General features: G+C 44.3%; 1 protein-coding gene across 3 annotated transcripts in view; it reads left to right on the top strand.

The window, feature by feature from the left end:
- WDR37 (WD repeat domain 37) overlaps window positions 1-16,401 on the top strand; it is a 63,485-nt gene that overhangs the window by 30,983 nt on the left and 16,101 nt on the right. For all 3 annotated transcript variants that reach the window (XM_015423205.1, XM_015423203.1, XM_015423204.1), the window contains 6 exons: window positions 2,528-2,663; window positions 5,668-5,739; window positions 5,835-5,879; window positions 8,202-8,278; window positions 8,860-9,097; window positions 12,286-12,427. In XM_015423205.1, the coding sequence (XP_015278691.1) occupies window positions 2,528-2,663; window positions 5,668-5,739; window positions 5,835-5,879; window positions 8,202-8,278; window positions 8,860-9,097; window positions 12,286-12,427 (710 nt within the window). The remainder of the gene's footprint in view (window positions 1-2,527; window positions 2,664-5,667; window positions 5,740-5,834; window positions 5,880-8,201; window positions 8,279-8,859; window positions 9,098-12,285; window positions 12,428-16,401) is intronic.

The following is a 16,401-nucleotide window of genomic DNA, read 5'->3' as shown; positions in this document are numbered from 1 at the left end:
AGTACCTCTTTTTAAACCTGCTCATCATATTTCTTTCACAAAAACAGACACCAACTTAGGAGCATGCAGGAAAAAAAGTTATTGTGTAGAACAGCCCTCGGAAAAACTCCTTCATTCTCTCTGTCCCTAGGATGCCTTTGGGGGCTTCGTCCTCCCCTAGGGCTCTGGAATCATAAGGAAGCTCTTGTACTCTTCTTCTCCCCATGTCTTAGAGCAGGGTATAAATAGCTGAGTGTCGTTTTTGTCTCTAACGTGCTTCCAATGCAAGCACCTGCCTCTGAGACCACACCTTTATGGAAGTAAATATGGGTATATTACCCTTTCATTATTACTGCTTTAGACAGGGGAATGGCATATCGGAATATTATAATCATATGATAATAATCCATATATCTCAGCCTTTTGAGATGTCTTACATATCTTTAAACCCCCACCTGTATGGTGGCACCTCCTCTTCCATTTCACTTTATATCAGAGGCGTCAGACTCCAATGGGTCTCTCAAAATCACCAGTTTTTAAGGGCAGGGGAACAGCAGCAAGCCCAGTGGCCGGCTTCTCAAAATGTCCCTCTCCATCCCATCCCAGTATGGCATCATTCACCATCTTGTCTTACCAAACCTCTTCATGAGCATCACCACTCTCCCCAGTTTCCCAGCACTCCCCTTGGGCACAGGCACCCCATTCAGCTCTTTCTCTCCTCCATCTAAGCTCCCCGTCCCACGTGTCATAAGTGATCTCTCCCCACCACCCAGTCCTGCCTAGAGTTGCCAGCTCTAGTTCGGGAAGTTCCTAGAGATTTGGGGGCAGAGCCTGGGGAGGGAAGGAGCCTCAGCACATAAGAACATAAGAGACGCCAATGTTGGATCAGGCCAAAGGCCCATCCAGCCCAACACTCTGTATCACACAGTGGCCAGAAATATCAGTGCCATCAGGAGGTCCAGCAGTGGGGCCAGGACATTAGAAGCCCTCCCACTGTTGACCCCCCCAAGCACCAAGAAGACAGAGCATCACTTGCCCCAGAGCCCCTACCTATACCTTGTGGCTAATAGCCACTGATGGACCTCTGCTCCATATGCTTATCTAATTCCCTTTTGAAGCCGTCCATGCTTCTAGCTGCCACCACTTCCTGTGGCAGTGAATTCGAGTGTACTCGATATAATGCCATCGAGTACAAGCATCCATATTCTCCAGGGGAACCGATCTCTGTCATCCAGAGATCAGTTGTCGTTCCAGGAGATCTCTGGGCCCCACCTGGAGGCTGGCAACCCTTCGCCAGTCTCAATATTTCTGCTGTCCTATCCAAGTTTACCATTCCCGCCGCTCCATTTTGGGTTGCAAGGCCTTTAAAAAAAATTGCAAATCCCACAGTGCCTGACATCTGCCCCGTTAATTCAAATGAAATGGTGGGTGGCCGATGCAATAACATGATGTAGTAACCCCTCGTTAGGCCAGCCCCTTTACCCCTAGGCTGTTAATTTTTTTCTAGCCCCCTCCCACAGTGGTTCAGCAATGGGTGTAACTATGGACCCCAGTGAGGACATTTTGGATTCTGCTCCCCTTTTGTGTTTTCCCTCTTCTAAAAAGAAGAAAGTGGCTTGGTCCCTGACCCACCAGGCCAGAGCAAATGATTTAATGCTGGAAACTGTCCTTGTTTGGCCGGGCTAATTCAGTCTGCTCAATGCAGAATATTTGCATGTTTCAGCACGGACACCTATTTTCCCGAGGCTTTCTCCCCTCTCCTCCTCCTCCTCCCTTTTTCATCCGATGACTGAACATTTCTCTAAATCTCTATACCCGCTAGGGAGAAAGTGCCCCTGTTTGTGAATTTAATGTTAATTGCTGCTTCCTTTTTTTTCTATTAATTTTTTATGCAGTAATCAGAATTCTTCATTTTTTAAAAAAACACAATCAGAGCAAAGTGTTTCAAGTAAGCATTCATTAGTGACTTCTTTTTTTTTTTTTGGATCACCTTTTAAATCTTTTGTGCTTTTCCTTGGAACGAAAGTTTCATTGCCACATGGAAGGAACTGGCCTGTGCTTGCAGGTTAATTATTTGTTCCTGTGTTCAACGGCTCTGTATCAAACTGCTCTGACCTTCGGCTTCTTGTGCAGCTTCTTCCCCACCTGACCCATTCTTAGCCAGTTGTGTGTATCAAAGAGACTTGTATGGCACACGCGATACATTTAAGACAGGGAAAAAGCATAGTTTTCCTCAGATTATACCTACCTTTTCTTTTGAGGAGAGGACAAATCTGAGAGTTCGTTGCGCTTTGACCTCCTAAAATAACTTCCTCTGGGCCAAATTCTGCTCTGGCACACAGTAAACTGTCCTGACTTGACAGGACAAATTTGGTCCCATTTTTTTTTAGGAGAAAACATCCTAGAGCTTTTGCATCCATAAACTGTGCTACAGTTAAACCTATCAGTGGCTTTTACTTTGTGTACTGGGTTGGGTGGGTGAGGGGGGCTCTAGGAAGCAGCTTATGTCTCTACTTGTGTTTCAAAAACGGTCTCTTTCACTCCTCAGATTGTATCCAGTTTCAAGACCACAACCTCAAGAGCCATCTGCCAGCTGGTGAAAGAGTACATTGGCCACCGGGATGGGATCTGGGATGTCAGTGTCGCAAGAACTCAGCCGGTGGTGCTGGGGACTGCCTCTGCGGGTAATAGCCTTTTTGTCCTTTCCACTGCAGTGTGTTCTGCCTGTGTTGCGGGAACTCTAGGCTGGTTATGCATAGTCAGAAGACGTCTGCAGGTAGTCTCTGACTGTGCCTAGTTTTTATTATTCCTGTTGCAACGCTCCCTGTGCAAATTGAGAAATCATTCACTGCGCACTGGCCCTGCGGAGGACATCCTCTCGTATTGTGACTGGGGTCGTGCTGCCGGATTCTCTGGCAGGCCTCTGGACCCCTCCCTTCCATGGCTGAAGAACTTGGCCATTGCTGTACTGAAATCATATGTGATTTAATCCAAGTCGCAGCTGACTTATTGCGACCCCGTAGGGTTTTCAAGGTAATAGACATTCAGAGGTGGTTTCCCGTTGCCTGCCTCTCCGTGACGACCAGTGTTCCCTCTAAGCTGAGTTAGTGTGAGCTAGCTCACAGTTTTTTAGCCTCTAGCTCACACATTTTTGTCTTAGCTCAGAGCAAACTAATTTGTGCAGTAGCCAAATCGCTCGCTCACAACTTTAATGCTAGTAGCTCACAAAGTAGAATTTTTGCTCACAAGACTCCACCGCATATAGGGAACATTGGTGACGAGTCCCTGGTGTATTCCCTGATGGTCTCCCATCCAAATACTAACCTTAGCTTGTGGGATCTCATGAGATCAGACTAGTCCGGGCTATCCAGGTCAGGGGGCTCTCATCGTAGGCCTTGACTTTTGTTACATCAGAACCCAAGAGGTGGCATGCCTTCATGTCTTTTCACAAGCTTCCTTTATGGCTTTGATCTTCAGATTACGTGTCTCGTTTCTCTATTGTACGGCAGTCGTGCTCCCCACTTCCCCACCCAAAGTCTAGTCTTGTTAAAGAGGACTTAGTCCATTTTGCTTTAACTGTGGATCTGTCCCTCTGCAGCTAAGTAGAAATTGTCTGGCAACTAGCTCAGACTAACTTCATGCCCCTTGCTGTTTAAATTAGGACTCAAGTACTTAGCTAGTGCAGTTGGTTCGGTACTTAAGTATGCATGGTTAAATTAATGGTCTGGGTTAACTATTTACTCTTCTAGAATCAATGACTGTATTTTAGCTTTTGGTTTTCCTCTTAGCAATTAAGACACAATTTCAGGAAAACTTTTACCAGCAGTTAAGAGAAGAAGAAGAAGAGATTGGATTTATGCCACACCCTTCACTCAGAGTCTCAGATCGGCTTACAACTCCTTTCCGTTCCCCTCCCCTCAACAGGCACCCTGTGAGGTAGGTGGGGCTGAGAGAGCTCTTTTGAGAACTGCTCTTTCAAAAGCAACTCTGAGAGAACTATGGCTTGCCCAGGGTCATCCAGCAGCTGTGAGTGGAGGAGTGGGGAATCGAACCCGGTTCTCTCAGATTAGAGTCCGTGCACTCACACCGAACTGCCATCTAAGAGGCATAGATGGATTACATTAGCTGAGATGGATCATGGAACTCATATCCTGGGTTTCTCCTGTGTTCTTTTCCTGCTCTTTTCCTTTGTCTCTACAGTAAAGCTCACCTGTGGAACCAACCCATCCGCCTTCCTTCAGGTGTCTGCCCTGTATGTGTTTTATAGTGAAGGGGTACATGGAGACGAGAGGGAACTGAATGCTCCACTCACCTCGCCTTACCTCAGGCACTTTTCTCCCAGCCCAGCTTATCCCTGGTGTTGGGGCTGGGCTTTGGGGGAAGTGCTGCAGAGACCAACCATCGAGGGCAGGGCTTTGCCTCCATTGCGCCTGTGCTCCGTTTATAGTTTATACTTTGTAGACAAAAAAGGCAGACCTGTAAACAAGTGCAGCTGCCTTTTATGAAACATCCCTCCGATCCTTAATTTAAACCATTTCCATTGCGGAAAAGATGTTTTTCCAAGGGCATTTCTTGGATTTGGCCTTCTGTGAATCCCGCAAATACACTGGCAGCTGAAACAAAGGTCCCCTAATGTAGGAGGTCTTTGAAAGAAGGGTTTGTTTGCTTTTTTGCCCTTTGGACTAAAAGGAGTCTGAGATACGTTAGTGCCATCTACTGGCCATCCAAAAAACAGGGAGTCTCGTTTCGGAGAGCGCCGACACTTCCTTTTTGTGATGTGCTCCTAAGAAGCTATGGCAGTTAATGCATACTGCGCAAGGCGATTACTAATTTAAGGTAACCCATTGGTTCATATTGTCTTCCTGATATAAAACTGTGACAAGAAGGAAAAGTGGCTGAAAGGGTCATGTTTTGTTTGGTCATTTCTGAAGCTTTATAAATAAAACATGAAGGGGTAGAGCCAGTTTGGTGTAGAGGTTAAGTGCACAGACTCTAATCTGGGAGAACCGGATTTGATTCCCCGCTTCTCCACATGCAGCTGCTGGATGACCTTGGGTCAGTCACCATTCTCTCAGAGCTCTCTCAGCCCCACCTACCTCTCAGGGTGTCTGTTGTGGGGAGGGGAAGGGAAAGGAGTTTGTAAGCAGCTCTGAGACTCCTTTGGGTAGTGAAGGGTGGGGTGTAAATCCAATCTGTTCTCCTCTTCCTATTCTGCATCAACACTTCAGAATCCCCTGAGACTGGTTCCTGCATGTGTGGTCATTGCTAGGTGACTGTCGCGCAAAGTGGTGACTTTCTGTGAATGAGTGAGCAATCACAGGTCAGATAATTTTGATCGCCCAAAGTTTAGGGGAGGCTGACACTGTCATCTACAAGCTGTCAAGCACTGAGGAATCAAGAGGTGCGCATGCACGTGTGAATCAGTCCTTAAGCGCTGGGCCCCAAGACTCACCGAAACAGGCGTTGTGAGAGATTTTCTCTGATTTCTGCACTGGCAATTGTATGTGCCACTGCTGTCTCCTCTTGGTGGCAAGCACTGTGTCTGCAAAGCAGAAGTTGCTGCCTCTGTTCTGGACAGGGTTGATTTTTTTTTTTTAACCTCTTGGACTCTGGCTTGCAGTGCCTTTAGCTGAAACGTCTTTATTTCTTGAACTACTAACCATGTTCCTCTCTGGTTCAACCTCGCAGATCACACCGCTTTGCTGTGGAGCATAGAAACAGGGAAGTGCCTTGTCAAATACGTTGGGCATGCTGGGTCAGGTAAGCTGTGTAAAGAGGAAGAGTAATTTTACGCAAGAAGTCTTCCTGCAATGGGTTTATTGTTCTAATTATTGTGTATTTGTACGTTACCACAGTTAATTCCATCAAGTTCCATCCAACGGAACAAGTGAGTCTTACAGGTATGTAATTACTTTGTGCTATTTCTGTTAATTGCAAAACTATGGAACAAACTTCCTGTGTTTTGCCCCAAAGGAAGACAGTCCTGTACGTAAGGTGACTCCCCTCTCCCCTACAATATTAAATACAGTTTTTAAAAATTACCGCACATGCTTGTAGCTTGGATGCAAATGTAAGTTGATCCTATCTTTTTCTTAATGGCACATTAAGGTGGGGGGAAAAAACCCTAATCTTTCTTTTGGGTAAATACGGTACCCTTCCCTTGTCAGTTGTTTTGTGCGGATGTGTCAAATGAGTAGCTTTATCATTTTATTACCTTTGTCAGCTTTTCCTCCATACTGCTTTGTTTTGCCTCCCGTCTCACTCCATCAAATGCTTGGCATGAAACTTGTTCCTCTTTCTTTGTCTTGGCCATATTCTGCCTTTGGGGTAGAGCCAGTCTGGTGTAGGGGATAAGTGCGCAGTCTCTAATCTGGGAAAACCGGGTTTGATTCTCCACTCCTTCACATGCAGCTGCTGGTGTGACCTTGGGTCAGTTGCAAGTTCTTTCAGAGCTGTTCTCTCAGGAGCAGTTCTCAAGAGAGAGCTCTCTCAGCCCTACCTACCCCACATGGTGTCTCTTCTGGGGAGGAAAAGGGAAAGGAGATTGTAAGCCGCTCTGAGACTCCTTTGGATAGTGAAGGGCAGGGTATAAATCCAATCTCTTCTCTCTTCTTTTAATTCAGAGAAATTTGCCAAAAGTGACTGTTTATTATGTCTTAAGCAGAAAGTTTCCCCCTGATGAAAGATGAAAAAAGTGACACAGACTGCCACCGTGTGTGTGTGTGTGTGTGTCTGATGCCATTGCTTTACCTGTATTGACAATCATATTAAAGCTTGGGGTGTCATTCAAAAGTCAGTCTGCCTCTAGCCTGTGAGACATGGGTATTTGACTTGCTGAAAGTTAAGTGGTGTGTGTTTCCCTTCCCCAGTGCCTCTAAGAAGGGCTCAGGCTTGTGCCTTTAGGCATAGATGAAGCTCAGCAAGGGGTTAAGAAGGCATTTTTATGTTGAATGGTGCAGGAATAAAGACTGAAAGGGCTGTGAGAAAGGTTTGGAGGAGAGGGTCAGGACTGCTTGCAACAGGGCTCATAGGCAGCAGTTGGGGGAGTGTTGATAAATTTATTTCAAGACACGGTAACATTTTTGGATATGTATGTATTTTTTTGTGAATGTCTGGTAAAAATGAGTGCAGTCACTTGCTTAGATAGCCTAACTAAAATGAGATCCAGTTTCCCTTTAATTTATCCCTTAGATTATTGATGCACAATGTTGACAACTGAATGTTTAGCTTAATGCTTTAGATATCCCTTCATAAACTGAAAATATACATTTGTTCATGGAAGGACAGTGCTTGCATTTATTAAAAAATTGTAATTAAGCTGTCTGTTTTCATCCACTTATAATCCTAGTAAGCCAAATTGGTATAGTGGTTAAGAGCGCGGACTCTAATCTGGGAGAACTGGGTTTTTCCCCACTCCTCAACTTGCAGCTGCTGGATAACATTGGGCAAGCCATAGTTCTCTCAGAGCTGTTCTTGAAAGAGCAGTTTCCGTCAGAGCTCTCTCAGCCCCACCTACCTCACAGGGTGTCTGTTGTGGGGAGGGGAAGGGTAAGCTGCTCTGAGACCCCTTTGGGTAGTGAAGGGTGGGGTATAAATCCAATCTCCTCCTCCTCCTCCTCTTCTAGTAAAGCCCACAAACAATGAGCTATCGATTTAATTCTTAAACTGGCAAGTAATATTTTGTTCAAAACTTACTTAAAACATAGTTAAAGTTGTGAAAATAACAGGAACTGGATAAGGGTTTTTGGTTAAGACTGGTGGAGGTGAAACTGCACCTTCGTCCCTCTCTGACATCCTGTGTGCTCTCAGATGCCACTGGCCATCCACATAAGAGCATAACACTTTGATTTGTTTATGCAGTTGTTCGTTGGGTTTTACTGGGGAAATTGTCCTATGCCCTTTGGGTTGAATGTGCATGTATTGCATTTAGCTGGAGCATGAGCGGGACTCAGTTGCCACCTGGGCAACTGTTGAGTCGAAGGCCAGGTAGGCTACCTGGGTGGGTGTGAAGGGAAGGCGTATGCCCATTTTTGCTCCTCATGATGCACAGGAGAGCAGCTGGGGGCTCATACTGTCCACTTGGGCCCTTCTACCATATTTACTTGAAAGGAAGATGACCCAGCATGTATGACAACCGCCCTTCTCAAATGTCATGCATTTGGGAAAATGCAGTATCTTCCACACACGTGTATGGAATCTTGTCCTCCTTCTTCGTTCTGCAGCATCTGGAGACCAGACCGCTCATATCTGGAGGTACATGGTCCAGTTGCCCACCCCCCAGCCTACTGCAGACTGCAATGTAAGTGATGCTTGTGCTTCAGGTTACTAAACTTGCTGATTCTTTTTTTAAGCATAATCCCCTGGTTTATTTTTAAAAAATGGATGCGTTGAGCCTTTTGTGATTACGTGGTATTATTGCCAAGACCCTTTTGCATTACCCACTGTGTACTTCACAGTTTAAAACTCTCCGAAGGAATCATGCTTCCCTCCCAGTGCCCCTATCGCTGCTTCTCCTGCAGCTGTCTCACTTATGCATTAACACGGGATATATACCGTAGTGGGGACCAGTGTTCCCTCTAAGCTGAGTTAGTGTGAGCTAGCTCACAGTTTTTTAGCCTCCAGCTCACACATTTTTGTCTTAGCTCGGGAAGGATGGCTCCAGAGCAAGCTAATTTATGCAGTAGCCCAATCGCTCGCTCACAGCTTTAATGCCAGGAGCTCACAAAGTGGAATTTTCGCTCACAAGACTCCACAGCATAGTGGGAGCATTGGTGGGGACCTGTGTATTTGTGATACGTTAAGCGGCAACGCTGGTTGGACTTTAAGCCCTATTCAGCCTGGCAGGCTTAATGCCTTATTACGTATTCTCAAAATTGACAGCAAATGTCAGGGGAAGATGAAGTTGAGTTTTCTGATAAAGACGAAGCTGACGGAGATGGAGACGGTTCCAGCGATTGCCCTACCATCCGGGCTCCTCTAACCACCCTGAAAAGCCATCAAGGTGTAGTCATAGCAGCGGATTGGCTGGTTGGAGGGAAGCAAGCTGTGACCGCTTCGTGGGATAGGACAGCAAACCTCTATGATGTGGAGACATCAGAACTTGTGCACTCTCTGACAGGTATTTGTTGCTCTTGACGCTAGTTGCCACTTCCAAGCGCTGCTTGTTTGACAGCTTAGGAAATCCATATGTTTTTATTTGCTGGCGAGTCTAGGAGAGTAAACTGCAAATGATTGTGAATGTGAGCTTTCAGAATGCTGAGAACCGTCCTGCTGTTTCTGTGAGCCCAAGGTCTACAGGCTGTTTCTGCCAAGAAAAAAGGTAGTCCTTTCCACCCTTGCCATGCAAAGGGACTTCTGTTGTCCTTTAAGAACTATGGTATGCTACTTAGAAATGATCACTGGTTGTTTTGCTTATCCAGCATAATGTATCCATAAACTTGAGATCATTCTTGTCAAACATTAACTAATGTAGTTTTTGAGTCTCTGCAGATTTCTTGCACAGCAACTTTCTGCTCCAGGTATTAACCACAGAAGCACCATAGCCCAAACTAGCCCAAGCTCATAAGGTCTCAGAAGCTAAGCAGGGGACGGCCATGGTCGGCACTTGGGTGGGAGACCACTGGGGAAGTCTAGGGTTGCTTCACAGAGGCTGCGATCACACACACTAAATAATCCACTTTCAATCCACTTTCCAACAGGATTTTACTGTGTGAACTGGAAAATCCAGTTGGAAAATGCACTGAAAGTGAATTGAAAGTGGATTATTTAGTGACCTGACCTGGATAGCCCAGGGAAGCCCGATCTCGTCAGATCTTGGAAGCTAAGCAGGGTCGACTCTGGCAAGTACTTGGATGGGAGACCTCTTTGAAATACCAGAGGTGGGGGGCAGGCTTTATTCAGCCACCTCTCTGAATATCCTCCAGGCCCCCAACAGGGTTCAGTCACCAGAGGTCGCCATGACTTCCAGGTGCACACACACTCACACATGCACATATAAAAAAATACAAAAACAAACAAAAAAGAAAGTGGATTATTGAGTATGTGTGACTGCAGGTAGAGGCAGGCAGTGGCAAACCATTTCTGCTGCTCTAGTGTCTTGAAAAGCCCATGAAGTGGAATTTAATGGGGTCACCATAAGTTGGTTGTGACTTGATGACACTTAATTGTTATCACCATTATTATCATGCACTTCTCTGAGGAGTCAGGGCAGCTTATATAGTTTTCTCCCCTCCTCTGCTGTATCCTCAATGTCAATTCTGTGAGGTAGGCTTGGCTGAGGGGAAGCATCTAGCCCAAGGTCCCCCAGTAACTCCATGGCTGAATAATGGACGCTTTGCACTCTCTGTGACCATCTATGATACGCTGTCAAATGTTCCCATAAGTAGGCGCAAGAAATGCAAAATGAGTAGTTGGAACTTGGACCAGATTCTGCCTGATGAAGAGATCTGTGTACCCCCAGTAACTCCATGGCTGAATAATGGACACTTTGCACCCTCTGTGACCATCTACGATACGCTGTCAAATGTTCCCATAAATAGGTGCAAGAAATGCAAAATGAGTAGTTGGACCAGATTCTGCTTGATGAAGAGATCTGTGTATCTTGGTTTACAGATTGTGGTTCAGTGGTTTTTTATCTTCTGCATTTCTGCTAGGATCAACGGGGAAGCAGTTATAGGTATAAAAAATATTCAAGCTTGGGGTTGAGTGAGGTTGATGTTTGCTAGAGGATAGACAGAACTTTCTTCCCTGGTGGCTTGGTTCAAGGGGAATAAAGCAAGAAATGCAAAATGAGTAGTTGGACCAGATTCTGCTTGATGAAGAGATCTGTGTATCTTGGTTTACAGATTGTGGTTCAGTGGTTTTTTATCTTCTGCATTTCTGCTAGGATCAACGGGGAAGCAGTTATAGGTATAAAAAATATTCAAGCTTGGGGTTGAGTGAGGTTGATGTTTGCTAGAGGATAGACAGAACTTTCTTCCCTGGTGGCTTGGTTCAAGGGGAATAAAGCATTCCTTCTCAGATATGAGAAGTTTATCTTAGATTCCCGCTCCCTGTTGTGCATGGAAGGCCTCTTGTTAAACTATTCCTTGGCTGGCGTTACCAGTATGGAAAACCTTATGTACTTCTGCTGTGCTTGTCAATGACAGGTGACAAACTGGTAAATGTGAGTTAATCTGTGGGAAGTTAAAATCAGTGTAGATTACCAAAGGCTAGATGATTTCCATCTCCTTTCAGTCTATGATATTGCAGCCCTCAGGACAATGGCTTTGGCTCAAGGATGTCCAGTGTTAAGCCACTGGTTTGGAGCACCTTTGATGGATCTAGCAGCAGGGCTTTCAAAATACAAAGGGTTGCAGCTAGACAGAATTTTCTGCTTATAGAACAGGTTGGGTAATATCCACCCATTCCCTCTTCCTGTTGCAGACCCCTCTCATGCTATTCCTGAGGGTCCTCTGTTGACTAGGAGCAGTGATTTGGGGAGATGGGGGGGCAGGAATGTTCTATTCTGGTGACAGAAGTGCCTTGCATGAGTGGGACATTTAGTCTGGATCCGACCCAGAGAGCTGACTACAACTTCTCTGGCATTTTCCTAACTGTGGTCATTAAGATTTTGGGAATCCTAGTCTAGTACACTGGTCATTTCATGTCTTCTCATGTCGATTAGATTGACCTGCTCTGTGCTTATTATGTCTTTTCATATAGACTGTTACCAGTTACCCTGTGTAATCTGCTTTGAGTCTCATTGAGAAAGGCAGACTATAAATGCAGTAAAGAAATAAAATTTTCTGGTCACACCTCTTCAGCTGTAAAAGCAATCTAAGGTGCCAGAATTCCAGAGATGCCTGATTTGGGACTGTCCTTTTGGCAACTTGTTGGCTGGATGGCAGTTTCTTCTCCATTCAGAGTATCTGCCTACCTCACCGTCCCTGTGTATTTATTAAAGTCAGGTTGTCTGTTTTCATCTCAGTGCTCATTATAACTGTGTAGGGTAAATTGTGCTTGTGGGGTGGTTGAGGACAGGAAGGTAAAATAGTGAGTTCAATCTGTCCGTGAAGGTGTCCAGGAATGAGTAGTAAGGCACAAGAACACTTTTAGGGGCAAAATTCCAATTCATGTAGGGCAACCAAAACTGTGTGTTAGCCCTGCCTAGTTAGTATTAAAGCCTGAATTTTCATAGGCGGCCATTTTGATTGCCATCAGTCAATATGTAGATAACTGTCTCTGATGTTTTTCATGTCCATTGTTTGTGGAAATGAAATGTCTTGTATTCCTTGGTGCCTTATATGTTTTCATCTGTGGTTGTAGGACATGACCAAGAACTTACACATTGTTGCACACATCCCACCCAGCGTCTTGTGGTGACCTCATCACGCGACACAACGTTCCGTCTGTGGGATTTCAGAGACCCTTCTATCCATTCTGTGAATGTCTTTCAGGGCCATACAGAGTAAGTGACGGCTGTTTCCTAGGGTTTTTTCAAGGGGGAATTCTGTTGGGCTGCTTGTGCCAAAGGTTATCTGTCCTCTGGGTTTTGCCTGTTTTTGTTTTTTTTTTAATTATGAGATTCTTTCAGATGCCCCTTTCCTCCTTCCTGGTTACAAACTTTGTACGGCTGCCAAGAAGTAAGAGACAGCACTCATTATAAGAGTAGGATTCTGAAAGGATATATGTGTGTGTGTGTGTGTGTGTGTGTGTGCGTGTGTGTGTGTTAAATGACAGTTCTTATTACAGTACTGTGCTGAACTATGTTTGGTTTTTCCAGTAGCAGCTTCCAAAACCATCTGTCAGGGCACTGGAGCAATCCTGTCCTCATGGGACTTGTGCAGCATCATGAATGGTGAACTTAGTGTAGTTGTGAAGATTTAACTGAGGCCCCATTTCTCCTCTGCCCCCATTTTAGCAGGACTTCTGATTGAGGTAGTTGGGGCAGAGGTGCTTGGGTCACACTCTGCTACATTTAATTTATTTGAAAAAGTCTCCATAGCATATAGGCTTTTAGATGAAGTTGTATAACATGAATTGAAATACACGAGGAAAAGGGACATTCAGCACTCCAGGGAATGGTAAATATTGAACACATCGTTTAAAATATTGAATTAAAATTAAAACAAGCCAGAGTGGGAGTTGCACTCTGCTTCTGAGAGAGGGGTGCTACTTAAAAAAGAAAAAAGCCATGGTGATAGAAACAGTTTAAGTAAGTTGGACTACATGCTAGGAAAATAACCAAGCAGCTTTAAGCATATTAAATATTGTTGTTGGCATTCATAGTCATCCTTTCCAGGTCAAAGAATTGGTCGACTCTTTCCAATGATAATTTTTTGCTGAGAGCACTTTAATTGGATCACCGCTATCTTGTAATTTACCTATGAAATGGAATTTTAAACTTTTTATTGTATTATGTTTTAATCTTTTAAACTGTTACACTGGTATGTTGTAAGCTGCCCAGAACAGGGTAAAAATCGAATTAAATAAATGAGTAAATAACTGGATGTTGGGATTTTAAAAAGCACACTCCACTGAGGCCCCGTGGGTATTTTTTACAGTAATAGCGATCAAGGTCAAAAGGCAGTCAAGTCATCTCACTTGTGGCAGGTCTGTGAGCAGGAAGACTCATGGTAAAGACAGAAGAACTGTGAAGCTATGCAGTGTCTTTCACTGACCAGGCAAGAGGTTCTTAGGCTTTATGCCTCTAAAAAAACTAGAAGTTCAGCTCATTGGCTGTTAGAAGCCCAAGTGATCTGCACTAGATGTAGTGCTATAGTTCACTGAGTAAAGGTTATAACTCTACTTTTCATTTAGAAAGCTCAGAGTACCTTACATTTGGCTCCTGGTGTTTTCATATATGCATACCAGAAGGGTGGATTTGATTTAAATCACTAGTCAATAAGACTAGATTTAAATCATTGTTTTCTATATAAAGACTCATTCTTGCTGGTATAATCTTACTATTTACAACAAGATGAAGGTTTCATTTTTAGAGTAATGACTTTTCAGATTAGTTTTACAGTTATATCAAGAAATTTCTCGTTTGGTTTATACACACACACACATATTCCCCCCTCCAAAGTTTTCCCTTCCATTTTTACCGCTTGCCCCTCCCTCCTCAGACTTGGCTCCTTGTACAGATCTATTCCACTCCAAACAATCTTCTATTAATTGAACTTCTTGAAAATTAGCACTTAAGAGGTATGGGGTTGGTTCTGTTTGCATAGATTTGCAGAGGAACAATGGGATTGTCTTTTTCTCATCTCTGTATGTTTATTTTATAAAAATTTTGCTGTGAAGAAGAGGCATGTTATCTCTGCAGATACAAATTTACAGTTTCAAGAACTGCAAAACCAAAAAATTGCCCCAAATAATCTTACAGAAACCTCTGGGAGAACGTGACATTGTGAATGGATTAATGGAATTCACTTACCAAAAAATTTAAACATTGCATGAATATACAGCCTCATGCTACATAATTAAGAACTAATCCATATTTTATGATGAATAACCTTTGGACTATAATTATCTTAAATAGAAAACTATTTTTAGATAGATTTTTCTTCAAAAAGCATTCTATTAAAAATCCAATTTAAATTAAAAACCCCAGATTTAAATTTTTAAAATCCGATATTTATTTTTACAAAAATCATTGAGTTTTATCTACCCTACATACCAGTCATCTCCAGCTCTCCTTAGTTTCAGGAATACTACAGCTTCAGGTGCCCCTGTACCATTTGCTGGACCTGGAGTTTCCTGACTGTTGCTGACTGAAAGCAAAAGGAGGTCACCATTTCACAAACATGGCATGTCAAAAATACAGGAGTTGGGCCTTTGCAGGAGGTTGTATGGATGGTCCCTTGCCTAGAAACTCGTTACAATTGTTTATGGAGAACCCACATTCCCCTGTGGCCTACAATATTATTGTAGTGTTTTAGATATCCATCTTGACCCACCTGTGTTTGGCTGTCCTAACTTTGGACCCTAGAGTTGTGAGGGAACTCAAGGTTGTCTGTCTGTCTTTCTCTGTCTCTCTCTGTGTGTGTTGGTATAATTGTGGTGGTGTAATTGACTGTGTGTTGTCCTGTTTCTTGTGTACAGTGAACTTGCAGGGGAATATTTCCAGTTGCTAAGTGATGTTTGAAAAGCAACCACATCTTTTAATTGTTGGACCTGTGCATTCTTGTTTGGCAGAGAAACTGCTTTGATTGTGCTCATGAACCACATTCAGTGAGAGAGAGGTGGCAGGTGGCTGTCCCTGCTTGTTCCTCTGGATCTCTCAGTGGCTCTTGATCAATGCTCCCTCTAAGCTGTGGAGTCTTGTGAGCAAAAATTCTACTTTGTGAGCTCCTGGCATTAAAGTTGTGAGCAAGTGATTGGGCTGCTGCATAAATGAGTTTGCTCTGGAGCCCTCCTGCCTGAGCTAAGACAAAAATGTGTGAGCCGGAGGCTAAAGAACTGTGAGCTAGCTCACACTAACTCAGCTTAGACGGAACACTGCTCTTGATACCACCAACCATGTTATCCTCTGGGACTGGCAGGAAGGACTGAGGTGGCAGATTGCTCTGTTTTCCAGTGCTTCTGCTTTTTGAAGTTTCAGAAGATGGTGCTGGGGATGTCTTCTTTTCTACCCAACAGGTTTCTGTGTGGCTGTGTGACTTTTAAAATGATCTGTAAGAAATCACTGGATTGCCAGGAGATGTTGGGGTGTGTTGCCATCAGCCGTATGCTGATGATATTCAATTATGTGGGCTGAAGAATCTGAAGTAGAGTATTTCTTGTTGGGGGATGGGGTGTTGCAAGGTTCAGGCTTCTCTTTTGCGAAGCCCCTTAGTGAGATCATCCATAGCTTTGGAGCTGGGTGTCATCAATATGCTGAATATACTCAGCTGTGCATTTGGTTAAATAAGCCTCCAGTTGCTGCTGTCTCTGCCCTTGGCTGGTGCCTAAATGCTTTGGCTGGGTGGCTCATACTGAATCCTGAGAAGGCAGAGAGGATGCTGGTGGGTCGGCGGCTGTATTATAGGGAATGTTGTGTTGCGCTTTGGATGAAACACAGGCCTTTTTGACATACTGTGAAGACCCTCTCTCTGTTTTGTTGGACCCTCTTTTATTGCTGAAATAGCAGGTGAGTACAGGGGCGAAAAAATGCTTTCCCCCCCCCTCAGGTGCCTGTTTCCCAGAAACATTCTCCTTTTCATGATGCAGCAGATCTGGCCATGCTGTAGTAACCCTGAGGCTTGATTGTTGTAACATGCTCTTTGTGGGGCTGCCCTTGAAGACAACACGGAAACTTGGTGCAGAATGAGGCAGCTGGATGGCTTTCTGGGGCCGGCTGCTAAGGGCACATTCCTCTCCTTTTAAGGCTGCCTGCCTGTTTGTTTCTGGGGTTCAGTTCAAAGTTCTGTTGCTTCCCCATAAAACCCTTCTCAGCCT

Source organism: Gekko japonicus, unplaced genomic scaffold, assembly GCF_001447785.1.
Source record: "Gekko japonicus isolate JY-2015 unplaced genomic scaffold, Gekko_japonicus_V1.1 scaffold839, whole genome shotgun sequence".
NCBI classification, from domain to species: Eukaryota; Metazoa; Chordata; class Lepidosauria; order Squamata; family Gekkonidae; genus Gekko; species Gekko japonicus.
This window is presented reverse-complemented; position numbering and strand designations above follow the sequence as displayed.